Source organism: Chinchilla lanigera, unplaced genomic scaffold (assembly GCF_000276665.1).
Source record: "Chinchilla lanigera isolate Chin_1 unplaced genomic scaffold, ChiLan1.0 scaffold00038, whole genome shotgun sequence".
Classification (NCBI taxonomy): Eukaryota; Metazoa; Chordata; class Mammalia; order Rodentia; family Chinchillidae; genus Chinchilla; species Chinchilla lanigera.
Genome location: NW_004955439.1, coordinates 4,341,331 through 4,367,736, shown reverse-complemented (window position 1 = coordinate 4,367,736; position 26,406 = coordinate 4,341,331). Strand labels below are relative to the sequence as shown.

The following is a 26,406-nucleotide window of genomic DNA, read 5'->3' as shown; positions in this document are numbered from 1 at the left end:
ACTTAATTTTCTACCCCCACTCCAAGTCCCTGACTCAAAACTCTGCTCTCTGTTGTGTCTTTCATTTTTCGAGCATATTGGGTAGTACTGTCATTCTACCTTTCAGCTACTTCTAGGATGACCAGCTGCATTGGAAGTGGCCTCTCTTTCGATATTTCAGGCTGAGAGTTTCTACAAAGAAAGAGGCTCCCCCCTCAGGCTCTTAATTTGGGACAAGTTGTTAACCTAGCTATATTAAAATAGGTTTTGCATTTGAAATTAAGAAACATGCACAAAAATAATGTGGAAGGAAATGGATTTTGGGGGAAATCATTTCCTTCCTTCCTGAAATGCCAGCTAGAAGGGCTTGGAGTCCCCATGATTAGCCAAGGAACTGGGCCTCCTGATGTATACCCAACACAAAGCATAGAAAGCGAGTATAGCATTAAAAATAATTTATTGCAACGATTATACGGACTTAACTGTTCTTTAACCCAAACTCTCAAGGTCTCTCTGCTTCCTAGCCTGAGGGACTCTACTCAAACCCCAGTCTATAATTAATTGTTTTTCCTGGAGTTACACAGTGTAAATTAGAGGGAGGAGGCCACTGGTTCTAGGTTATTGGACCAGACAAACCCTCTGCCCCTCCCAGGCATGGTCCAGGGCAGGAGTCCAGAGCCTCAGGACCATGTTCCTCTGTGCCACACGATGTCCAGGGTACACAGACATAGGGGTTCTGAGGGGATTAATTCCCAGATCCTCAGGTCTCCCCTGGAATTGATTCACCTAAGACCAAGCTCGTGTGAAAGGGCAGGTTGCTGTCCTCACTGTCCTCACCTCCTGTCCACCTTCTTCATGGTATGAAGGAAAGGCACCTCGCACTCACCTGGAATCTCCCCATGAGCCTCACTCAGAAGGTGACCACCTCTAGGATGCCATACAGAGGGACAACTCCAGACACTGTTGACAGTGCCAAGTTCAGCCATGTCAGCACCTCGGTACCAGTTTTGTTTGCAAGTAAGGGAACAGCCGATTGTTTGCTTCCATGAAACTGAAGAACTCAATGGGCGTGGCATCTGACACCACTGGAAATAATTTGTCAAAACATTTTTAAGGACTAACTCTGAAGGACTTTGAAGAGTTGAGTGACATTTCTATAATGAAGCTTTTTCTATTTTCCATTTATTAATGTGAAAAAGGTTGTATGCAAGATTACATGCACAAAATGAAAAACAGAACTAGAAGTTACACAGAATGTACTTCAATTCCACAATAAATAGCATTTATCCATGTCATTGAGATGCCATCCAAACACATTTTACTTTTAACATTTAGAGATTATTTTCCACAATGCTTTATTTACATTGCACTGCTTACATTGTTTGACCAACTGAATAGTAAAAATAATTGCAATGATAAACCAGAAGAAAGTCTTCTTATATAGTGAGTTTAGCAGCAAACTGCTGAATACTCTTTTAGGGTGATCAACAGAAAACAGAAATACAAAATATGGATGAAAGTTGGTCCTGAAGTCAGATGGAGAGATGGCTCAGAATTCCACCTGTGAAGGTGTCTTCGTGTGTTCCCTAAATAATAGACCGGGATGGGTATCCAGTCACTGTAGATTCCACTGGATACCAGTAAAGAAGACCATGATGCCTTATTTTTACCTGTCAATATGTAGAATTTGCTTGAAAGAATATTATTTTTAAACGACAGGTGAGAACTTGTCATTTTTTAAGTGAGCAAAAGGTGCTGTCTAGATCTGTTTGGCTGCTGTAGCTGAGTTCCCTAGGTAAGAACTGTGGCTTATGAACAACAGAAGTTTATTCCTCATAGCTCTGGAGGCCGCCAGTCCAAGAGCAAGAGGCTAGCAGGTTTGGTATCTGGGTAATGAGAGCTCACCTCCTGGTTCACAGATGATGCTTTCTCTGTGTCCTTGTGGGGTGGAAGAGGTGAGGGAGCTCTCTGGGGCTTCCTTAATAAAGGGCTGATCCATACACGAGGTCTCCAGTGTCATGGACCAGATTCCCCCCCGAGAACTCACCTTCTCATGCTGTCACGTGGGGGTGAGGACTTCAGTATGTGAATGTCAGGATGCCCTATTCAGTTACAGTGTGTATGTTGGCTGGCCTCATTCTTGAAAGGTACAGCAAGCCAAGCTGATTGAAAACTGCTGGATACCAGCAACAGAATATGGGCTTAAGGTGAATTCCACCTCCATATCACCATTCCAACACAGACTGGCGTGTGATTGGGCAGTGACTGAGCTCCCCCAGGGACAGTCACTATGTATGAAGTGGTGATGGTGGCCCTGCAAGAGCAGCATTGCTAGGCAGGTTGGTTCTACCACCTGCAAAATGTAGGAGGAGCACCAGCTCTGCAGCCAGACTTGGCCTCAGCAGCTTGTCCAAGAGATATGGCCAGAAAATAGGTTTGGATCCCAGGTCCCCAACGCTGTCACCTTGGGAAGGCCACTTAACCTCCCCACCTCCTTTCTCCCCACCCTGTGTACATGAGGTAATAATGGTGGCCTTGGGAGGATGAAGTGAGTGTGTGTGAAGTACCTAGAATGTGTAAGCGCTGTCCTCAGTTTGAGCTCTACAGAAGCACCTAGTAGCAACAGTCACTTGCCTGCATCCTCCTGAGCCCCAGGACTCAGGAGCCAGTTTCCTGTGATGGTGGCGCCTTCCCTTTTTCTCATTTGTCTTGCGTGCCTGCTGTAGCCCGGCCTTTCGAGCCTCCCCCAGGCCTCTGGCCTGTGCAGGAGATGCCTGCTGTCTTCCTGGCAGCCTGGGACTCGTGCCAGCCACTCGGGCCCCTACGCAGAGGCTGGTGAGGAGTAGGGTGAGAAATCCACTTCCTGATTTGGGTGGAAGGAGAGAAAGCAAAAATTTCCATTCCTCTTCTCAAACCCACTCCTTGCCTGTCCTTTGGCCATGCCAGGAGACTTTGCTGAATGGCGTGTTCCCCATCTGTCAGGAAGAGGGGAGCTGTGGACTTGTCCCAGCCAAGGCTGGAGCCTGTCTGCATCTTTGGAGCTGGGAGTCAAGAAGGCCAGCCACACCGAGACCCCACCCACCCTACCTGAGAAACTCAGCCCTGATTCCTGTTGCTGTGCCCAGCATGGCTTTCTTCATTGTTAGGTACACAATGGGCTCCTCATCACAGAAGTGGGAGCTGTAACAGGAACCAATAGTGTGGCTCTGCAGGTGCCTCACCACCCCACAGTGCATCAGCGGGCATGTAAGTCGTGACCCACTTATTCGATGCACTTTAATACAAACAGTCTTGGGCCAGGGATATGGCTCAGTGACACAAGCGCCTGCCTGGCAAGTACAAGGTCCTGAGTTCAATTCCCAGTACCTAAAAAGGAAAATAACCAGTCATTCTGTGCTGTGAGCCACATTCTTCCTCCTGTGAGGTGTGAGGAAGAAGTCTGGGGAGGTAGAGCTGGCTGTCTTTGGGTCTTTCATCCAAGCACAGAGAGATCTGAGGACATCTGAACTGTCACTCTAGATGGTGACCACTGGCTGTTTAGAGTAGATCTTGCTGGGAGAGGATTCCTAGACCTCAGAGTGTCCTCTGGGCAGAACCAGGCCATCTCTCAGACCCTGTCCTTTGATGCGCCGGCATCCCCCTGTTCCAGGGGCACAGCATCGCCATCCACTCCTAACACACAGCATAGTTGTGAAGCATTGTGTGGTAGGGGGCACAGAATAGAAAATGGGCAATGAGGGACAGTGTGGCAGTGTCCCGGAGGCTGTGCACCCTTCTCTGGGCAGCAGGCCAGTGTGGTCTGGGTAACCTGCACAGGAATTGGTTTCGGACACATTTATCAGACACCAGTGGTGCTGGAAGACAACAGTGACCCAGAATCCTTCCCTGAGGAGCCTGGACACAGGCTGAAGGGGGCGGTTGGTTTTGTATGTGACCAGTGCTGATGGGGAACTGTTGGCACATACAGGGACCCCAGGCGCTCTCTCTGGAAACCAGGGAAGGCTGGCAGGTGAGGGTGGGGGTGAGTTGGAGGGCTTAGGGTACAGATGTTGGGGAGGGCTGACGTCTGGAAGCTGTCAGCGCCAGAATCATCAGAGGATGCGTTAAAGCAGACTGCTGATCCTAGAGAGCTGGGCTAGGGGCAGACTCCCTGTTTCCAGCAGGTCCCTGCATTTGGTGCTGTTGTGAGCCAACACCCTCGGCGAACGTGACTGGGCTATAGAGCCCTAGGTTTAGGTGACTGGGCGCTAGAAACGCTGCGGGGTAGGACTGGTAAACCGAAGTCCCTTCAGCTCTTTTATCTGATTCCACTTGCAGGTGGTGCTTCTCTGAGTTTCCTGGTGTTGGTGACAGGCTGCACGTCGGTGGGCAGAATTCCAGATGCAGAAATCTACAAAATCACCGCCATCGAGTTTTACCCTCTGCAGGAGGAGGCCCGGGAGGAGGACCGCCTGCTCGCCCTGCGGAAGATCCTTAGCTCGGGGGTGTTTTATTTCGCATGGCCCAATGATGGCTCCCGCTTTGACCTGACTGTCCGGACGCAGAAGCAGGGAGATGACAGCTCGGAGTGGGGGAACTCCTTCTTCTGGTGAGGGCCCGGGTCCCCCAGAAGGCAGGCTGTGGGCGGCCGCTTGTCCTCGACTCTCATCTTACGTCAGCCCCCAGATTCTGCGTCACCTCTGGAGGGCTGAGATCCACACCTGCTCTCTCTGCAGGATGAGAGAGAAACTAACCTGAGTTCCATTCCCTGTGAGCTCAGGGAATGGGTTCAAGTCTTCTCTTACAGATTTAGAAAAGAAAATCTGCTCCTTAGAGAAAGAGCATTTGAGCGGGCATGTGCGAGTGCGTCCTCGCTGGCGCATGCTCAGTGCTTCTGCCTGGGCTAGCTCTTTGCGCGGCTCCAGAGCCCAGTTACCTGCTGGGTCCAATATATTCCCTGATGACATTTACAAAGCACTGTGCTTCAAGTACCAGTCTCAGCTCACTGGGGTGGTAACTCAAGAGTCCTCATACTAATCTATATAATAGAGTCTGTTATCCCATCTTACAGACAGAGAAACTGAGGCATGAAGGGTATGGGAATTTCACTGAACTCTACATGCAAGTGGCAGAGCCAGATTTTGAACCCAGGCATTCTAGCGCTAGAGTCCAGGCCGGTAATCACAAGCTAAACCAGGCCTGTCTCTAGGGAAATTGAGTCAGCATGCCCAAAGTAACTTGTAGGAACATAAACAGACAAGTCTGGCTGGGTTTCTGTATGTTTAGGGTCATCTGGCCTTCACTTCAGGTAAGGACATGGCTATAGTAGATGGCCCCATAAATGTGTAGTTATCTATGGGCTTTTCTGGGCCCTAAGGTCAAGACCCTGCCGTCCCCTGTAAAGGAGCTAAGAGGAGGCAGTGGTGATGTGGGACACAATGCAGGCCTGCTAGCCAATGTTGCTGCCCTCAGATCCCTGGGAGACAGAAGAGGAGCAACAGTGATGGGAATCTTGGTCCAGGCTGGATTTGGGGCTGGGAAGGAGGGAGCAACTGTGGAGGTACCAGGCACCCACTCCAGGGCATGGTGTTAGGGCTCCAGGCAGAGACCATAGAACTGCCCACAGCCCAGTCCCCAGCCAGAGTGGTCACAGGCTCCATCACCTCATCCACTGTATTGTGGTGCAGTGGCTGAGGTCTGGAGACCACAGCAGGAATCGGTGGGGTGTACACTGCAAGTGGCTAGTAAGTGCGGGAGAATGGGCAGCAGGGGGAGGTGATCTTCCCAGGCTGGTTGTCAGTCATACTAAAAGTTGTTTCCCGGGACACTCAAGTCCTAGCAACAAATGCAAAGCTCTGTGGTTCTTCCTAGATTCGGGTCTCTTCCTCCTGGGGTGTGAGCTGTTCCCCCCAGAGGATCAGGCGCATGTCACTAGAAGAGGTTACTTAGAGTTATCCATTTGGCACAAGGCTCCTCCCTCTGCCTTTTGGTGACAGAGACCCAAGCTGTTCTGGCAGATCTGGAATCTGGAGGCCTGGCCTTGATGCCACAGGCAGATTTAAAATTTTGTTAATAAAGTGGTTTAGAGTGACTCAGAAGGAGACATACTTGTGTGAAATTGTGCTTCATGGTCATCATTTTTCATGCAGAGGAGCCAGTGGCTGTGAGGAGTCGGTGGGAGCCAGGCTTCCTGCGGGGTGAAAGTGGCTATGGCCCCAGAGCAAAGGTTTTGGAGAAGCCCAGAGATCTGCCAGAACTCACAGCACACATTCCCAGCAATGAGAATGTGCTGCTGTCTTTGAGGAAGGCCAAGGGCAGGAATTGGGTTGCCTTTTTTTAAACAAGTAGGGCATTGTGATCTAGATTTGCTCCAGACTCTGTAGGAGAGAGTCCCCTGGTGACAGGCCTCAGAATCACACAGCTCGGGTCTCCAGGGTATGTTTGGGAGGCGGGGGCAGATGGCGAAGGGTGGGAGGGTCACATGACTATGTGTAAATGTAGGGCCTTCATCAAGAGGGGTTGGGCTGAGGAGCACCAGCTCTGCTCACAAGCCCTATGACCTTGGGCGAATGCTTTGCTTCCTATACCTTAGTGTCTTTATCTGTAAAATGGGTTTCTGTCATACCTTTCACGTGGGCTCCTGTCAAAGATGTAGTGAGTTAATCCACCTTCCAGGCATGGAGGATGGTTTGTGTGTGCTTGTACCTGTTGGCTGCTTTCACCGGCACTATCACGATGGACTCCAGAGCCTGGAATAGTCCTCCGGGTATGGGGAGGAAATACTGGGACTTCTATCAAACTTTATTTTTCTCTTGTCCATTTTTATTTATTTTGAATTGGCTTGTAATACTTTCATCATATTCACCCCACATGTGTGTATAAATGTATATAATTTAATTGTGTATATATTTAATAATTTTTAAATCATTTTTTATCATTTGGTCATGATTATTTAATCAAGACATGATTAAATTTTTTATTGATGGGTTCTAATAAAAAAATGTGGTACCCTCTAAACAGAAGCTCCTTTGAAATTCCCTGCAAGGTGCCTGCTCATGCTCTAGTTTTGCTTCTGTTTGCCCTTTTGGACAACCAGTGGTAGCTTTGGGAAAGGGCTTCCTCCTCTTTGCCCCTCTACACGTCACCGTGGCCCTGCCACTGGGGGCCTCTCTGAAGCACATGACTTCCTGGGTCTGCATGTCCCCACTGCAGAGTCCTGAGCAGAATGCCAGGTCCCCCACCAGTGCCTTATCCGTACTCATGTTGAGTGCAGTGTTTGCTGGAAATGCCGAGGCGACCCTGATCTGTGTGGGGCTTCATTTTGCAGGAACCAGCTATTGCACATGCCCCTGCGGCAGCACCAGGTGCGCTGCTGTGACTGGCTGCTGAAGGTCATCTGCGGCGTGGTGGCCATCCGCACAGTGTACGCCTCGCACAAGCAGGCCAAGGCCTGTCTCATCTCTCGCATCAGCTGTGAGCGCGCCGGTACTCGCTTCCACACCCGTGGCGTGAACGATGATGGCCACGTGTCCAACTTTGTGGAGACTGAGCAGGTGAGCCCAGGGCCACCCATGGCACTGAGTGGTTCTCAGGCACTGAAACGCATGCAGTTTTTCACTGGGAGCAAAAGGGACCCTGATGTATTGGGGACAGTTTCTGATCATAGCACTTTCCTGTGTATGTGTAATTGGGCTCTGCATGAAAAGTCTGGCTCAGGTTTGCATGGTTTTTGATTCACATCTCATGTTGCTTACCTCCGATGTTTTTAGTTGGAGTCAGAAGTAGTTGCTATGGTTGGGAAGGGTGACACTTATTCCAGAAGCAGCTAAAAGATGAACCAACAGGGCTTAAAAAATATTTTTAGGATGAAAAAGTACATCAATTCAATGGAACGATAGGAGAAGAAATGTTTATTCTAAACTAGCTCAAGCTTCATCCTAGAAGCAAGTGTGGGCACCTGGGAGCTGTGAAGTCAGCACTTTGAGCTCAGTTGCTTTTATCTCTCCTAGAGTGGGACTCCGCGTAATTCCTCATTAGTTTCCTTTCCTAACTTCTGTTCACTCCCAGAGAGCAGAGAGCAGTGTTACAACTGCTGTTGTGTTTGTTCTGAGTTGCACCCTGTGGGATACTGCCAGCTTGCAGAATTTCAACTGCAAGAAGAGGAAGCCCCAGAGAGGCACAGGTGTGACACCCCTGTAGGTGGCGAGCTGCAGACATCCCATGTGTGCTCAGTGCAGCTGTGGCTCTGCACCCGCTGTGGGAGGCACTCCCTGTGCAGACTCCAGCTGGTTTAATTCAGCACTGATCTGCACACCTGCCTCTACCCCGTGAGCTTCTGTGTACTTGGGCATTCAAAGGCAACTCATATCAGTGTGGGGCTCCATCTTGCAGGAACCAGCTATTAAAGACGCAAAGATGGGGAGGCTGTGCCAGGCAGAGTCAGGCAGGCATAGAGGGGACATGGAACAGGTGCCCTCGAACAAGCAGCAGGTGAAGTTATCTGTCAGTGACTCTGCTCACAGGGCTCACGCTCCTGAATAGTGACAAGGCTGTTAAATAAATGCCTGGTTAAAAATGAGAGGAGTGGGGACATAGCATCGGTAGAGTGTTCGCTTAGTTGCATGAGGCTTGGGTTCCATCCCCAGTACCACACAAAAAATAAATAGGAAGGAAGGAAAGGAATATACAGCCCCCCGGTGGAGGAGGTTTTTCCTAGCTATGTGAAGATTACTGCCATGGTGAAGATTATTGCCTTTACCTCATACGCACCACCTTCATGACCACTTCTCCAGCTGCACTTTTATCCTTCAGATACTCAGTACATCTGTATTGTCTATCACCTGCCACGAACTGGGTGCTGTGCTGAGAACAGGACTGAAGGAGCAAAGCGCGTCTGTACAAATCAGCATCTCAGAGCCTCTGATTCCAGACATCATCATGGGGCCCTGGAGGGAGGCTCTGAGTCCCAGCCTTCCTTCATTCTCCATCTAGTTAATAAGCTGGTTCCATCCATTGTATCTTCCAAGTGTGTCATCAGGGAAACAACTCCCCACTCCTTTCATATAAGATATGTCTGTGTGTATGTGTGTGTGTGTGTGTGTGTGTGTGTGTGTGTGTGTGTGTGTGTTTTCCTGCGGATTAAACCCAGGGCCTTCACACTGAGCTACATCTCCAGTTCTTTTTGTTTTTTTGAGATAGAGTCACTCTAAATTACTAATTAGCCCAGGCTGGGCTCAAACTTACAGTCCTGCCTTGGCTTCCCGCAGGTGTGTGCCACCACACCTGGCTGAGGTAGGACCTTCTAACATGGAATGTCAAAGTGGGCTGTGTGAGCTTCCTGAGGCTGTTGTAGTAAAGTACTATACATGCACTGGGTGGTTTAAAATCCCAGGCCTTTGTTCTCTGAGTTGTGGAGGCTGGGAATCTGAAATCAAGGTGTCGGGCAAGGTCATGTTCTCTTCAAAGCCCTAAGGAGAGGATTCTTTCTCCCCTCTTCCGATTTCTGGTAGCCTTGGGCTTGGGGCAGAATCACTCCAGGCTCTGCCTCTTCTGCCTGTTTGTCTCTGTCTTTCTAAGGACACTGTCATATTGAGTCAGGGGTCACCCTTCTTCATCCAGGATGGCCTCTCTTAAACTAATGACATTTGCAAGATACTATTTCCAAACAAGGTCACACTGTGGAGTGCTGGGGCTAGGATTTATCTGTGTTGGAAGGGACACAACCCAACCCATAACCAGTACATAATCCCATGTGAAAGGTCTGTGCCTTATGCAGTGCATCTGGCTTCGGAACATCCTCGTGATCTTCCCTTGCTCCACTTTCTGTAGACTAGCAGGCAATGCTACAGGCTCAAGCTGAGGCCTTTGCCCTGGCTTTTAATGATGTGTGCCAGGGACTGACATGTTTCTCTTGCTTTCCCAGTTAACTTATTAAGGCTCAGGAGCAGGGACCTTGCCCACAGCCCCTGAATCTCCTGTTTTGGGGGAACCCAGCAAGGCCTTAGAGATAAGAACAGCCTTCCCCAGCTCTTAGGCTACAGCCCTGTCTTAGTCTATTTTCTGTTGCTAATTACACAATACCTGGGTTAAGTGCTATGGTTTAGATCTACAATACCCCAGGCCCAAAGTCTCATGTGTTTGTGGGTGGAGCTTTTGCAAGGTAATTGGATCATGAGGGTGATATACTCATCAGTGGACTGATGACTTCCATTGATGAGTTCCCAGTTAAATACGTTCTTAGGAGGTAGGGCCTAGTTGGAGGAGGAGGGTTGCTGGGGGGCGTGCCTTTAGAGGGTGTTCTCTGTCTGTGGCTTTTCCTGCTTGCTCTGCTTCCTGGCTGCCATAGATTGAGCAGCTCTCTTCTGCCTTGCACTTCTACCGCACCTTGCAGCCAGCTGACTATGAACTGAATCCTCTGAAACTGTAAGTTAGATAAATCTCTCCTCCTTAAGTTGTGTGTGTCAGGTATTTTATCCTGGTAACAGGAAATTGACTAATACAGTAAGTCATAAAAAGTTTGTTTTTGACTCACAGCTCTGGTCCAAGGTTGAGGGGCCTCAGTCTAGTGACTTTTTTTCTTTTTCTCTTTCCAGTGCTGAGGATTAAACCCAGGGGCTTGAGCATGCTAGGCAAGTGCTGTACTGCTACTGTACATCCCCAGCTAAGTACTATACTGCTACTGTACATCCCCCCCCCTTTTTTTTAAGACAAGTTCTCCCTATACTGTTCAGGCTGGCCTTGAACTCACTATGTAGCTCACAGCAATTGAACTCACAACAGTTCTCTTGCCTCACTCTCCTGAGTGCTGGGATTACTGGCATGTGCCACCATACTGCAAATCTTTTTTTTGGCCCACCCCTTTCTATTTTTTTTTATTATTTTTTAGTCTCACTAAATTTCCCAGATTAGTCTCACATTTGCTATCTTCCTGCTTTAGCCTCCCAAGTAGCTGAGACTACAAGTTTGTGCCACTGTACCTGGCTTGGTGATAGCCATCTTACTGGCCGAGTCCTGTGGCACAAGGCATTGCTTGATGAGAGACAGGGACCACACAGGAGTCCTAGCCAGACTGTCATTTATTAACAAACCCACTTTCAAGATAACCCATTAGTCCATTAAGACAGAGCCCTAATCACTTCTTAATGGTCCCACCTGGCTCTACCTCTAAATACTGGTATCTCATATTGGGGATTAAATTTCAACATGAGTTTTGGAAGGGAAAACCTTAGCCTGATCATTGCTGGTTGAATTGTCTCCACCTCCCTTTCTTGAGATTAGGAGGAGTGATTTTCTTGACTTTCATAATACGCCTTTGAGGTCTTCCTAGTTTTTGTTTTCCGTCCCTTTTCCTCCTCTGAGCCAGGCAGTGCTGGGCTCTCTGTGAAGGGCAGTCGGACACCACCATCTGCTGTCCATCCAGAGACATGGGCAGCTGTAGAGACATGCCCCCTCCTGACTGAGGGGGTGTAACTTAACCCCACAGTGACTGTTTCCACTGGGCACGTCGAGCAGTCTTTTCTTGGAGACGTGCATATTTGAGGCTGCTCCTGATGGAGCACGTGGGAAGTGGGGATCCAGGCAGACTACTGTAATGCTGGGGAGCAGGCGACCACGTGGAGAAGGGTGTCACTTTGCAGAGGCGTGTCCACAGTTATCCTTGCTGGCAACCTGGAAATGAACCCTTGGCCACTTCAGCAGAGTCTGCAGAGTCTGCTGCTGATCCTGTTGGGCTCCAGTTCCATCCTGGGCATATGGGACATGGGTACAGCAGGAACAAGACTGCACTGTTCTAGCTGCCAGGGCACTTCCCATAGTCAGAGCTCAGCTGCTTGCCTGCAGCCTGCTGCTCTGGCCATGTGCTGATGCAGGTGCTTCTCATGATGTGTCTTGGCGATTAGCACCAGGTAGGGAGACTCTGCTCACTCTGCAGCCTTTGAGAAGCTTAGGGAGTAGCCCCAGCGAGGTGGTTCACTGCGAGCATGGGGACCTGCCTGGTAACCTAGCAGCTTGTCATTTAGGGCTGAAGTGGTATCATGGACATCAGGCTTGTCTTGCTGAAGCAGTATCATGGATATCGGGCTTGTCCTAGTGCCTTGGGTCTGAAGGGCCAGGAGTTGGGGCAGTGTGCACCATTGGGTACCTGTTTCCTGCCTTCTCTCATATGAACTAGCAGATTGTACAAGTTCTCTGGGGCCTTTAATTACAGGGGTTTGGTAGGTAGAGAATGTTGCTCCCTCTTCCACCTGACCTTGAAGAAATGGCAGGCACTGATTCTGGTCCTTGAGGACATCATTGCTGAGCTCACTGCTGAGCCGGGAAGGAGCTGTGCTAGGGCAGCATGGCCCTGGTGGCACCCACAAGCCACTGTTGGCTTGGGCTCTGCTGGGGAGGGGTCTACAGACAGACCAGAGGCCCTGAAGTAGGTGCTGGGGGCAGCCTGCTGGCCTTTGCAGGTATCATTAGGTGAATAGCTGTATGCAGAGAACAGAGTGGGGGCTCTCAGGAGACAAATTGGCTTCTCATGAGTTAATTCTCAAGGAGCCTGAGAATGAAGGGCCTTCAGCCCCCTCTGCTTCTGCCTTCTTTTAACATATTCTTCCCAGGAATGAACAATCTGCCTCCTCCTAGGCAGGCTGTGTGTGAATGTATGTGTTGTGGGTGGACACACATCTGTATGTGGTATGCGCATGTGCGTGCTCTGTGTATACTGTGTATACATTTGTGTTGCACCTGTCGTGCATGCATTACATGCTGTGCTGTATGTGTACACATGCATTTGTGTAGTGTACACGTACAAATACATGTTGTGTACATGCGTGGGTGGCATCTCTGGCTTCCTAGGAGGAAGCGTCGAGTCTTTTTGGCTCAGCTGTGAGTCATACCCAGTGGGCTTGCTCTGCAGCAGTGACTCACTGTGCAGAAAAACAAAACCAAAAAGTCCTTTAGTCAATCAAAAGATAAGAGATAAATATTTGACTATGGGAGATAAGGCTACTGAGTAACAGGGGGAGGGGATGAGAATGGTTGTGTTTCCTCCCAGGAGCACAGACTTGGAAGGGCTGGTTTGTTACTGCTGCATCTGGACATAGAGGCCCAGCAAAAAGCCTTTCTGATGGAAGTGTGTGCACACAGTTGGCGTGTTCTCCTGTTCTGTCCCTTTCTGTGTATGGCACTTTGGTTTCCAGGCTTCCTCCTTCCACAAAGGGCTCCTGTTAGGCTACGGCCCCCCATCTCCCTCCCCAGCTGGTCTGTTATTGGATTCCTTCCTGCCTCATTCCCTCATGGTCTAGTCCTATTTGCCTCGCATTCTGCCCCTACAGAACCCTCCTTTCTCGCTGGATGGGCTCATCCACAGTCTCAACAATTATGCTGTGCAGTGCCTACTCTGTGCTGAGTGCGTGCACCTTCACTCACACCCGGCACCCAGTGACATTAGCTCCATTCAGAGAGAGGGAAACTGACACTGGCCGTGCTCAGTAATGTCCTCGGGCCATCCCACTGGGCAGATGGGAGTTTGCAAAGTGGATTCGGTGCAGACTGGGCCCCTGGCAGCATGCTGCTCTCATATGCTTCACGCTCCATCCTGCTCTCATATGCTTCACGCTCCATCCTGCCTCCCTCCAGGGCCCTAAGTGAGCTCTGTGGAATGGGATCCATGACGTGAGACAAGACCTTCCCCCACCCCACGCACATTCTGGGAGGAATATGGAGCATCTCAGGTGCTGCTGGCCAGGTTAGGGGGCTGGCACAGTGGGACATGTCAACATAGAGGGGTTTCCTGGAGAGGGCAGAGGGGAGAACTTTGCTGCACCCTTTCCTCTTACCCCAGTGGGGAAGGGGGTCCTGTGTGCTTCTGGAACCTGGTTCTGAGCAGAACATGGCTCTGGAGGAACCAGGTCAGGTTAGGAGCAGTCCTGCAAGTGTGTGGTCTCTGAGTGAGGGTTGAGAGTTCCTAAGCTGGATCAGATCCTGAGCATCACTAACAGTTGTCTTCATATTCAAATGTTGACTGACTCGGTGTCTTTGGAATCTGGGCTCAGCTTTATGTCCTTCCCCTCACTGTAGCAACTATGCTGGCAGTGATGTCAACAAACTGCTATCCTGGTTTGGGTAGTGGAATAAAGGAGAGTGACACATGTGCTGGGAGTCCATACCTGGAAACACAGAGTGTTCTTAACCAAGCATCTTTTTCCTTTGGTGACAAAGGCTAAAATTACAACCCACAGCATAGACACTAGGTCTGTGTCATGCCTATGGTTTGGGGGCTCACAGGTCTCATTGTCACACCCTCCCCTAAAGAATTACTAATGCATGTGTGATCTGAGCATGATCTGGCCTGTAAGGGAGCAGGCTGGTAAGCAATGGAAAGGACTTACAGCGACGCCCCTGCCAGCCCCGCCAGGCCAGGGTAGGATTGCACAGATAAAGACTGGGCATCTGATAACCACGGCAGTCTTCCCCTGCTCAGGAGTGTACTTTCTGTCTTTAAAATGTCATTGGAAGCCTGCGGACACACTCTGAAGTAACCTGGGTGTGTGGGAGGGTATATTTTTTCAAAGCGTAAGTCTCATCTGTTTGTACACAGGGGCAGGACACTGGGAGCTTGTGGAAACTGTTGTGTGTGTTGCCTGAGTGGCGTGTTTAAGGACACAGTGGCACAGGGCCAGGACCAAGTTCAAGCTGAGTCTTGACTTGTGTTGTCAAATGTGAGACCGACAGGTGCAGTCAACTATGTCTTTTGGCTGTATTGCTCCTTGTTTGTTTGATTTCTTCAACCCTTTTCCAGTAGCTAGCTCCCTGCTACTTAGCTATTGGACAGGTGGAAATAGAGGGCACTGAGAAAGGTCTTGGTTAAATCCCAGAGCACATTTGTTTCTGTTCCCAAAGTGGAGAAGAGGAGGAGGTGCTGGGTTTTTCATGGAGCAGGGCAAAGTTGCGCCCTAGGAGTGTGCATTCCCACAGACCCTGGAAGGACAAGTCTGAGGGCCTCCAGCCCACCCCAGACCCCTCCTCAGAGGCTGGCCAGCAGCTACGTGCCCTGCCACCCGGCCAGTGCCATATGTGCTGGGGGAGAGCAGAGGGCGCCCAAGTCCACTGTCTGCCCTTCCTGACTGGTGTCGGGTCACAGGCACCAGATCCCATTACCAGCCCAGGACATTGGATTTCATTGAAGAATACCTTTCCCTTTCTGTTTCCTTGTGCTGCAGACGATTTACATGGATGATGGAGTCTCGTCTTTTGTCCAGATCAGAGGGTTGGTTCCGCTGTTTTGGGAACAGCCAGGGCTTCAGGTAGGTGATTTAAACAAACAGTCTTTTCTCTATGTTATTGCTCCTCTGCCCTCCAATAGCTGTGGTTTGTCTCTTTAAACATGTTTCCTGGTGGAGTTTCTGGTGTAGTCCCCCAGTCCAGTGTGTGGAGTCAAGCTGTCAAAGTGTGTGTGTGTGTGTGTGTGTGTGTGTGTGTGTGCGCGCGCGCGCATGTGTGTGTGTGTAGAGCATGCAGGCTGGTTTGCAGCGTTTGGGTGAACAAATACTAGTGTTCTCTGACCTGGGTAAGTGTGTGTGTCTGCTGAAGAAGGAGGCCACAGGGCATGCTAGGCTGTGATCAGTACACTGAGAATGGTTTTGAGAGCTGGGACTCTCACGGAGGCCTTCAGAAGGGTCACCGGGCCCTTGGTGACATGGGATGGTCTGGCCTTGGGTGGTGCCTGTGTGGAGCCACGTGAGGACCTCACAGAGTCTCCCTATGATTTCTAAAAATACCCAGTACAGTCTAAAGCAGAACTGTGGTCAGTGCCAGAGGAATTTGGCTTCTGCGTCCTGCAAAGAGTTCAGGGATAGGAATACTATCAAAGAACACACTTGTCATCAATGAAAGACATGTTACTCCCTGTGTGGGTTCTCTAGTGAAGCAGTCTCAGGCCTGGGGATTCCTCCCTCACACTAGTCTCCATCTTCTCCCCTGTCTTGAGGAAATGTGGTACCTTCAGAAAACCTCTCACCTGGGGCCTCTGTCATCTCTGGCTCTTCTTACCAAAGCCTCTCGTGTGACTGCAGTTGGGTCATCAGCCAGCGGCCGAAGAGGCCCAGGGTGCAGCATGCTAGGTTGTTAGGGGTGTCTGACACAGAAGGCCTCAGAGTTCCCAGCCTAGGGTTCAGCTTCTTAGCCCAGACCTAGAATTGTCCCTGTGCCTCTGGAAGGGGAGCCTCCGAGTCCCACAGCCGTTAGCTTGCTGTGTTGACAACCTGACATGTCAGCCTGTCAAGTGAGATGGATGGACTGAGTGTCTTGTGTAGCCTCAGTTCTGTGGAGAAAAAAAGGCTTTAGTAGCATGCAGTCTTCCCACTAGAAAGGAGCAACCCAGGTGTCCAAGGTAGCCAGAGGCATTGAAAGATAACACAGAGAAGTGTGCCTGAGCTTGCTTATACCTCCAAAAACTCCCCAAGAGCACTTTCTAAAGGAGGTTTTTATTTTTTTACCTTTATTGACCCATGCTATAAGCTGTACCCATGTAAAGCATACAACTCAGTGTTTCTCAGTGCATTTAGAGTTGTGTAACAAGCTCCGTAATCTAAAATTAGAGTGTTATTTTTCTTTCTTTCTTTCTTTCTTTCTGCAGTGCTGGGGATTGAACCCAGGCTTTCTACGTGCTAGGAAAGCATGTCAGCCCTCAGCTGCATCTCCAGACTGCAAGTTAGAGCTTTAGATCATTCTCATCACCGCTGGACGACTCCGTGCCGTTAATAGTCAGCCACCCTCCCAGCTCAGCCTCAGGTCTGAGCAGCACTTAGCTCACTTTCTGTCTCCGTAGAGATCATAGTCTGAACATTCCAAAAGAGTTTTGTAACAATTTTCTTTAAATTTGGAGTTTTCTTTCAGAAACGTCTTGAGCTCTGTATTTAAGAGGCTAAAAAGCATAGATCAAATGAATACAGTATAGAAAGCAATTAGGGAGACCACATATTTCTTGTAAAAAGTGTTAAAATTGAGGGGATGGTTGTGACAGAATCTTAGACTGTGAGAAGGATCTTTGAAACGCATCCATTTCATACTCCGTCTCAGCTCAGGGGTCAGGACTCAGAGGCCGTGTTCCAGGCCATGGCTATGGCTGTGCTGATTGTGCCAGGCTCTCTTTGTCCCGGGTTGCTGTCTCTCTGTTGTTGTCTGTCCAGGGTGTTCAGAGGGCCACAGGAGGAAGTCTGGCTCTTCTCCCCAAAGCTTGCCTGCAGTGCCTGCTAGAGTGGCCTCGTGGACCTCCCTCCGCCATTTGGCTTAGGCCTTCCAATGTCTTTGCTCTTCTTCTGTCCTATTTCTAGGACTTTTAATGTTTTTATCTCCCTTGTCTAAAAGACAAAACCGGTGGTCTCCAGCTTGACCTTGATAATGTCCCTGACACAGCCTTACTCGGCCGTGGAATGACTGCCTGAGTCAGACACCAACAAGGGTCATGAGGACATGCATCACCCAGCTTTTTAGCAGCTGCGTCACCTTTTAGAGTCCTCACACTCATGTTTCACCAAAGCCTCTGTGGTGTCTTCGAGCACAGTTTCGAAAAGCTTTAGTGTCCATTAATCTCATTAGGGATTTGCTAACCTTTGGGCCTAATCCTTGTGTTTATCTTCTAAATGCCATCTGTCATCAAAGAAGGATTAAGTCATTTTCAGAGGGGACCAGAAGGGCAACTTACATGGTGGGCTATCATTATCCAGCCTGAACTATCAGTATTAAGCTAAGGATGGGTTCTGGTTGGTTTGTTCTCCATTTTTGTCCTAAGTGAGGAAGGATGGAAAGCTCAGAGATTTTCGGGCAAATGGCTTACCTTCTAAGCTGCGAGGTGTGCCTTCTTGGGGGCTGCCCTAGAGAACATGAGCCCTGCCAGGGGTGGAGGCTGGGGTGGACAAAGAAGTCTGTGGGGCCATGATTAGTCTGTGTGTGCTCACAGGCATAGTGCCTTTGGTACAAACTCTTAAATCTTGATGGCAACCATGTACCTTTAATAATTTCATTTTTATCATGTAAAAAAGGACATGCAGTTTCTAAGTAGCCACAGTGAAATTTAATCTGAGATTCATTGCTCCCCTGGTATTGCTTGTTACAGTGTGTATTTACCGTCTCATTCATCTGCTGAAGACTTTGCTCCTCTGGCTGCTTCAGAATTTTCCTCCCTGTAAGCTGCATACACAGACACATGTCTTGCACATGTGATTTTTGTCTGTGCTTTGAAGTATCCCATGACAGAACCATGAGGAGGAGAGTCAGAGAGGATTGGGGCCTCTTAGCAGTATTCACCTTTCCCCTGTCACAACCTTTTCCTGAGTTCGTGGATGTGTGACAGTGCATGTGCTCAGTTGCATGTTTGTGACTGTCTTAGTTCCACAAAGGGTGTGAGATGGCTTGTGGTGTAGCAGTTTCCAGGAAAAAGTGGGTGAAGGAGAAACATACTCTGATGAGAATGAACCAAGGCCAGGGCCAGCACTGGCATGCACAGTGCCTGCTGTGGATCTGGGGAACTTGTGGGAAGCAGCCTCATATTTGTCCTGGACATCCTGACAGCCAGCATAGGAGGAACCAAGGTTGTGAGGCAGTTCTTATAGTCATTCAGAACACAAACCTTGAAACTTTATAGACCTGGGTTGAATTCAAAATCTGGTATGTCATTTAGTAATCATGTACTTTTGAGAAATTGTTATTTTTAGTAAGCCTTATCCTGTAAAGTTGGGTTGATTATACCTACCTCATGGGATTATAGAGAGGAATGAAGACCATGGTACATACTAGAATTTAGCAGAGTATCTCAAACCCAAAAAGTTTTCAAAATGATAGCTGTTTTAATAATAAATAAATTCTGACATGTGGAGACAAGCACAAGTCACATGGAAAGAATCATGGCCCTCTTTGTCCTGAGGATTTGTAAGATGTCCCCTATCTTCACGATGACAATGACATGTAGTGACACAGCCCAAGGACCAGTTTCCTCATGTGTCTCTGCCGTCCCTCACAGACTGATGGGAAATCAACAACCGCAGGCTGAGCCTCTCCTCTCACAGGCATTCATGGAGCTTCGGCCTGGTATATGGGACACACAGAGTCAGATATAGTCCCTCCCCCAAGGAGCAGGGGCACGGATGTGACAGAATCAACCTGCGACAGAGAAAGGCTGAAATCTAGTGGCAGGTCTTGGGAGGGGCGGCTGGCCCAGGCAGGGCCTGGGGTGGGGACAGCTGAGGATCTGGAAGGTCCCCTTCAGGATTCTTGTCTTTTCTGACAGGGAGTGGGCATGGGGAACCACGCTGGTAAGGGAGGCAGCCCCAGCAGAGGGAGCAGCAGGTATAACCCTGGATCATGGCACATCCAAGGAGTGGCAGTGGTTCAGTGCTTGGAGTGCTAGGCATGGGGATATGGGAGAGATGATACAGGAGATGGGGCAGGGGGCAGGGCAGGGTGGCTATGTATCTTACCGTAAGGGGTTTTCATTCCAGAGTTGGTCCCCAACTCTACTGAACATTAGAGTCACAGGGGGCTTTGAACATCCCAACCCCATCTATGCCGTAGCAGTTAAATCACAGTGACTAGGGGCAGGAGCCAGCAGCAGTACTCTGAAGACCTTGAGGTGATTCCAGTGTTCAGGAAAGCAGGGGGACTGCTCCACAGTGTACAGGTAAACTATGTTTCTTGGGGTTGGCTGGGGTGTGGGGAGCTTTGATTTAGAGCATTTGTCCACTCCTATAAACACATCAAGGCCACTTCCAGCCTGCCAGCTTGATATCTCTGAGCCTAAGCTGTGCCTCAGTCAGCTGGTGAGCCGGTAGGGGATGCTCCTGAGCACCCCGATTGAGCCCCCAGGTAGAAGCTACTGCAGGTAGAGTTGCTGCAGTCTGCAGGTGGGAGCAGTGAGTGCCAGGAGGGCCTGGAAATGGAGCTTGTGATTTTGGTCCCTCTTGAGCGAATGCTAGTAAGGCTTCTGCTGCGGCCCATAGTCAGGACTTCTCAAGACTTGGACCATTTGAATGGCCAGCTTCCTTAAGCTCAGTGTGTAGACTATAGGACCAAACAAATGGCTTCAGGGACCAGACGGGTAATCAGCCCTTTAGCAGGAAGAGGCCAGGGTGAAGATGAAGGGGAAGCTAAAAAAAATCAGTGCCGTCAGCTGCAGTGGGTCCAATGGAGATTTTATGGCATCCATTATGGCATCCAACTGCATTCTTTCCAGAGGCTTTTGACATAGGGTGACTTTAGGAGTAAGTGACCCCAGAAATGCAATGGAGCAGGCTAGGGGTAGAGTAAGGGTCAGCAGGATGGGGTGGGAGAGGCAGGGGGTGACCTGAGAAATCCTAAAGCGTTGTACAGGGGTGTTAAAAAAAGACCATTTCCTGAGAAATTGGGGCCTCCAGCTCTCCCCCATTACACACAAGGCCCCATCTGCTTTAGGGAATGGGGGATCCAGCCTGACGATACGATGCCCCAGAGGAGGACCTGTGACATGGCCCCACAGTGTGGACGTGGACCTGCAGCGGCACTCCTGCTGTCCCTCCACAGGCATTTGTCCCCTCAGCAAAAGAGGAATGAAGATGAGGACAGTCAAAGCCAGCACTGCCCAAGCAGAAGCAGGTGTGCAGGAGAGTCACCCGGACCTTGTGAGAGTGACACGCCTGGCCCAACCCTGGGGACTTTTTGGCTCAGCAGAGCTGGGCTGGGCCAGGGGATGTCCAGGAACCACACTTTGAGGACCACTGGCCTAGGCTCATTTTCCTTTCCACTCATTTCCTGCCTTAGCCGCTCCTCTGGGCACGGTGCCCTTGACTCCTGCATGTTCCCAGGTCAGTGTGTCGTCAGCAGTGATGGTGGGAGTGTGACCATGCTGATGACAGTGGAGTCTGTCCTGTCCCCATGAAATACATCTCAATCCAGCCCAACAGACAGGCAGAGGCCTCTGGAGATGTGGGCTCCAGTTCTGGCTCTGGGCTGTACCCTCTCCTGCCACTGGCTGCTGCTGAGTGCCCAGCTTCCTGTCTGCTTCTCCCCTCCCCTGAGTCCCCAAGGATGTGGTCAGTGGGGCTATAAATGGGGACAAGCCTCATGTCATGGTTTCTCTGCTGGCTCCCAGTGTGTGAAGGCACATCTCCACCAAATTAATTAGTCCTTGCTGTACAGACTTGTTTGGAACTTTTTGGTGCTTCTGGGCTTTCTATGGTGATCCTATATGGATAGGAATCATCCAAGGCAGGGGATTCAGTATCTCCACCTTGTTCCTTTCTTCCCATCGTACCCAGTGCCATGCTAACTTGGTGCTCCATAACTCAGCAATGGGTGATGTGGGTGGTCTTTATAATGGACGAGTTCCAGACCTGGGGACTGGGCACTGACACGTGCAGCAGGGTGTGCCTGCACTGTTTAAAGAAAGAGCTTTGGGGTGTGACTCAGAGACAGGCAGGTCTGTCCAGCACTGGAGCCTGTCACAACCAGGCCAGGCTTCTGAGTCTGGACTGATGGCTTTGTGTTCTCTCTCTCTCTCTTTTTTTTTTTTAGTTTTTATTTCTGTTAGTACATGTTTGCAATACAAAGCAGTGACATTCATCATGGGGAGTTGGTACATGTCCACAACACATGTTCTTTAATCCCTTTCCCCTCCCCTTTCCCCTCCATCTCTTGGTCCTCTTCCTTTTGCAAAAGATCTATCTCCATGTTTCCTATCACCTATCTTTTATAGTGCTCTTTAACTGATCTGTACTTTGGGTTTCTCATATAAATCAGATGATAGTTAAAGTTGTGTGTCTGATTTATTTCACTTCACATTATGGTCTCAGTGAATGCATTTTCCTACAAATGACTTAAATTTATCCTTCATTATGGCACTGTGTACTCCACTGTGTATAAACACCACACTTTCTTTATCCATTCATCTGTTGGTAGATGTATAGGCCATTTCCACGATCTAGCTATTATGAACTGTGTTGCTATAAACATGGATAGGCACATATCATTGTATGGCTTTAACTCTTTCAGGAAGATGCCTACAAGTGGAATATCTGGGTTGAATGGAATTTCTAGTTTTAGTTTTTTGAGCAGTATCAACCCTGATTTCCATAGTGGTTGTACTAGTTTACATTCTTACTAACAAGGTAGAAGGTTGCCTTTTTCCCCTGCACCCTCATCTGTGGAGATGCTTCTGAAACAGTTTCTGTCCTGTGACTGCGGACATTTCTTGCACTGCTGACGGAGGACATACACAGAACAGACAGCTTCTACCTGGACAACAGCCCCTGGTGATTTTGTAGCAGGCGGCTGAGGGGAGTGCAGATCCCCCACCACCATGTACCTGTGTGAGCCCAGAAGTGACAGAACTGACAGGTGGCAGTCTTTCCCATGCTACAGGGATAAGAATGTTTTTTGAATTAAGTGTCTGACATTTGCTCAGCCAGGCATCAGTGGCATTTGGGAAAAAGGACGCCAGGGAAAACCAAGGCAACAAAGTGAGGGTGTCCTGGCTGCGCCTTTCTTAAGAACTCTCGCTAATTCACAGCAAAGATGCCTCATTTCATACACTCACTTTCCTTCTGACCCAGGGCTCATGGATTTGGACTTTGTTGAATCCCTGGTGAGAATGCTGCCTATGTAATGCTGTGTCCTTCTAGGCACATGGTGTCCATCTGCCTCTCCATTGCTGATGTTAAGTTTGGTCACCAGTCAAGGGTCTACTCAGTTTTACCACTTGTCATTAATGTTTTTCCCTTCAACCCGTAAGCGCTCTAGAGCAAAACTCTGCGATCATGCCAGTACCTTGCTCCTCATCAAACTTTGAGTAAGACTCATCCACGGATGACTTTTGTATTCTTTGCTATGGTGTTTGTACAATAATTTCTCCACTCCCCACATTTATCAATAGATATTCTATGGTAAGAATGAGTCTTCCCTTCTTTCCCATACCCACTCATACACCAGCCCACACATCCATCATTGTTATCAGTGTAGATTAACAGATTCCTGTTTTATTAACTAGATTATAATCTACTATTGTCCTTATATTGTTTGATATTCAAGTTGCCTCCAGATTTGGCCAGTGAGAGCCCTCTTAAACTGGGTCTAGTAACAATATGTATTTGAAATGTTTTTTGTTCTTTAAATTTTTAATTTTTGGCTCGGAGGGGCATTCTTTATTTCAGTAAGCTACAAGTTTTAGTGAGAAAACAGAGTAATTAAAATAAGCCATGAGATCCCCAAAGGAGACATCAGAGTCCTCCAATGTATAGGGCTTGTCTGCGAGGTCTTCAAAAATTCTGCCAAGTCCAGAGTCTCCTCTGCTCATCCTTCATGGGCAGTCTCATCTAGAGAGCCTGTGTTGCCCAAAGTTCCTGAGTTCCTCAGATGCATCAAATTGACCCTCTGCTTTTACCATTTAGAATCTGGTCACGGAGGTAGAGGTTCAGACTGGCGTGGCACAGCACACAGGCCGCCTCGGTCAGGATGCACAGTGCAGGGCCGCAGGAGCATCACTGAGGTCCCCTGGCCTGGGACCCCTGTGCCTGCCCGGCCCAGGCTCGGCAACACTGTCCAGGGCAGCAGGCCGATGGCTGTGTAGTGCCCCAGCATCCACATGCTGCTCCAGTCTGTGGTTCCTCCCTTGAAATGCAGTTTTGAAAGTAAGTTGAGTATTAAACAGGTGGTTCTAAATATTAAGACAAGTTAGACAGGACAGTCCTTGTGAGGGTCCCTGGAGGAATACAGGGTGGAAAGCAGTTTCCCACCCCCTAGCTGGTTTGGCTGGAGAGTTTGGAGATCTGACACCTCCTTCTGCTCTTACCTGGAATTTTTCTTGTCTGTGGAAGGATTCCAGCTGGTAGAGGCAATGCTACGGTCAGGACTGGGCATCCGCAGAGCCAGACTTCAGTTGGGAGTACTGTTTGCAGAGTCCAGGGAGCATATAGTCCATACAGCCTGGCTGGCAATGGGAGAAAGAAGGGGGACACAGTCCTTCCTGGGCTTGCAGAGTGGAAGATTCACCAGTGTTGTCTCTCCTTGCTTTAGGTTGGCTCCCACCATCTGAGGCTCCATAGAGGCCTGGAGGCCAACGCCCCTGCTTTCGACAGGTAGGGATCCTAGGACACCGACTAAGCTGGGAGGACCCCAAACCTTAGATCTAAATCCACTTTTTCCTTTTACTTTATGCCTGGAAAGAGCTTACAGAATGGTGTGTTTTTTCACTTGCTCTGATTTCCCTGAATGTTAATTAATGTTCAGGTAGCAATGTATAATTATTATCAGTTATTTCTTGCAATGAATCTTCCTCCACTGGTATTTTTAATACAGAATAATCTAAGTTAAAAGATATTAGCAGCAGTTTTTGTCTGTAAAGTAATATATTCCTAGGTTTTAGAAAGTATAAAAATTTTTTTTTTTTTTTTTTTTTTTTGGTTTTTCTCCGGTACCGGGAACCGAACTCAAGACCTTGTGCTTCCCAGGCAGGCGCTTTGCCACTGAGCTAAATCCCCAGCCCCTAGAAAGTATAAAAATATTTAAAGTGAAAGAATGCCCTAATTCCTAAATTCCACACTTAAGATATTTTGTTAGTGGCAGTTTTTTTTTTTTGTTTATCTTAAACAAAAATTTCAGCATATATTATATATTTCATTTTTTAAAACACAAACTGAGCCAATCCTAGAATCCCAGCATTCAAAAGGCTGAGGCAGAAGGATGATGAGTTTAAGACCAACCCAGTCTACATAGTGAGACTCTGCCTCAAAAAGCACCACAAGTTGGATTACAGCATACTTATTGTTTTGTACCTGGCTTAAGAAAAACCATTACTGAGCTGAATTATTTGTAATCTGTACTTAAAATGGTTAATAACTTGTTAAAAGATTTGCTTTTTAAAACCATCTGAGTATAATAAAAATTCTCAAGAATAATTTTTTTCAGAACTGGGTGTGGTAGTGCATTCCTATAATACCAACACTTGGGAGGCTAAGGCAGGAGAATTGCCATGAGTTCAAGGCCAGCTTGGACTTTATAGGGAGTTCAAAGCCAGCCTGAAGATCTTGTCTCAAAAGAAAAATTTTTCTACCATATTTTAATCTTCCTACCTAAAGCTTTATTGGGTCTTTAAATTTGCTTGCATACTTTTTTTTGTTGAATACAGCACTGGGAACACAAGCCCAGCTGTAACTCCCTGATTAGCATCTTACAAATTACTGGGCATTTACTGTGATACATGTAATTTGGTAATGACAAAGCATTGCCTTTTCCCCAGAACACAATTAATATATTCTAAGCATGGTACACATGGAGTTCTTTTGGTTGCTCTATACTGAATGTCTTCAGGAAATAGTACACATAACTGAAAATGAAATTCTACCCATAGTTGACCCAAAACAAAGGGAAAGGGTCGCACTGGACTTGCTTCAAAAATCTTTATATGGGGCCCAGGGCCAGCCAGCAGTAGAGCACTTGCCTAACACACGCAAGGCCCTAGGGGATCAGCACCACAAAATGAAAACAAAAGGCGGCACCCTACATGTGACATTAAACAGGTTAGACAGGAGCACTGCCAGGTTTGAAGCCAGTCCAGACTGCATAGTGAGACCCTGTCTCAAAAAACCGAAACCAAATCAAAACAGGCAAACAAACAAATGCTCATGTATTTGTGAGTTTAAGCACATTTATGTAGACTTGGAGTATTTTATGATCCTGGAAATGCCTGGTGGGAATGACACATGTACCTGAGAGCAGGAGAACTCTTCTTTTTCATATGCACCCCAGAAGCTGCTTTGCCCCTTGGAAAGCTTCCCAAGTGTAAGGGTAAACTTAGACTCCTTTGCAAATCTTTGAAGAACTTGCTGAAGAACTTTACCACTGGGACTGCGCGAGCATCTGCTGCGCTAGTTTTGGCAGACAGGACATCTTTAATGCTTTTCAGTAGTGACACTTGACTAGCACTGTGAGTTTTGATGTTCCCTTGGGAGGAGCTGCCCAATGTCATGTTACGAAGGTTGGTCCTCTCATTTGAGAGTAGTATTTAGAAATGAAGGGCGGCGTCTGGCCTGGCCAACTGAATCTATTTCTCTAATCATGGCTGAGCTCTCAAGAATCTTTTGTTTTTTTGATGGACTTGGCCCAAGAAAATTCTTTCTTTTTCCACCCCAAAAGCCTCCACAGGACCCATCATAACCTGCAGAGTGCTCCTTCTCTGTCGAGTTAGTTTGGCACATTCTTGAGTTTATCTGGGCTGTCTGCAGTCATTCTTTCTACCTCTGTGCTGTGTGTCAGAGGAGGGGTTGGGAGCAGGCTTTTGGCTGTGGATGCTTGAGCAGGAGCTTGTCAACTCTCCCTGGTGATGAGTATCCATGGATGAGTGCTGACCTTTCTTGAGGATGGTGCCCACATCTCCTTCACAGGACAGTGATGTTCTTCTTTAGGTACTGCATCTCTCATTCTGCACAGCCGCTGTGCCTG

At 48.5% G+C, this 26,406-nt stretch overlaps 1 protein-coding gene across 7 annotated transcripts in view; it reads left to right on the top strand.

Annotated features, from left to right (window-relative positions):
• Window positions 1–26,406, top strand: part of Synj2 (synaptojanin 2) — a gene marked incomplete at its 5' end in the record, with an annotated part of 95,146 nt that overhangs the window by 33,039 nt on the left and 35,701 nt on the right. For all 7 annotated transcript variants that reach the window (XM_005390532.2, XM_005390531.2, XM_013517390.1 and 4 more), the window contains 4 exon segments: window positions 4,297–4,567; window positions 7,286–7,511; window positions 15,165–15,248; window positions 23,983–24,044. In XM_005390532.2, the coding sequence (XP_005390589.2) occupies window positions 4,297–4,567; window positions 7,286–7,511; window positions 15,165–15,248; window positions 23,983–24,044 (643 nt within the window).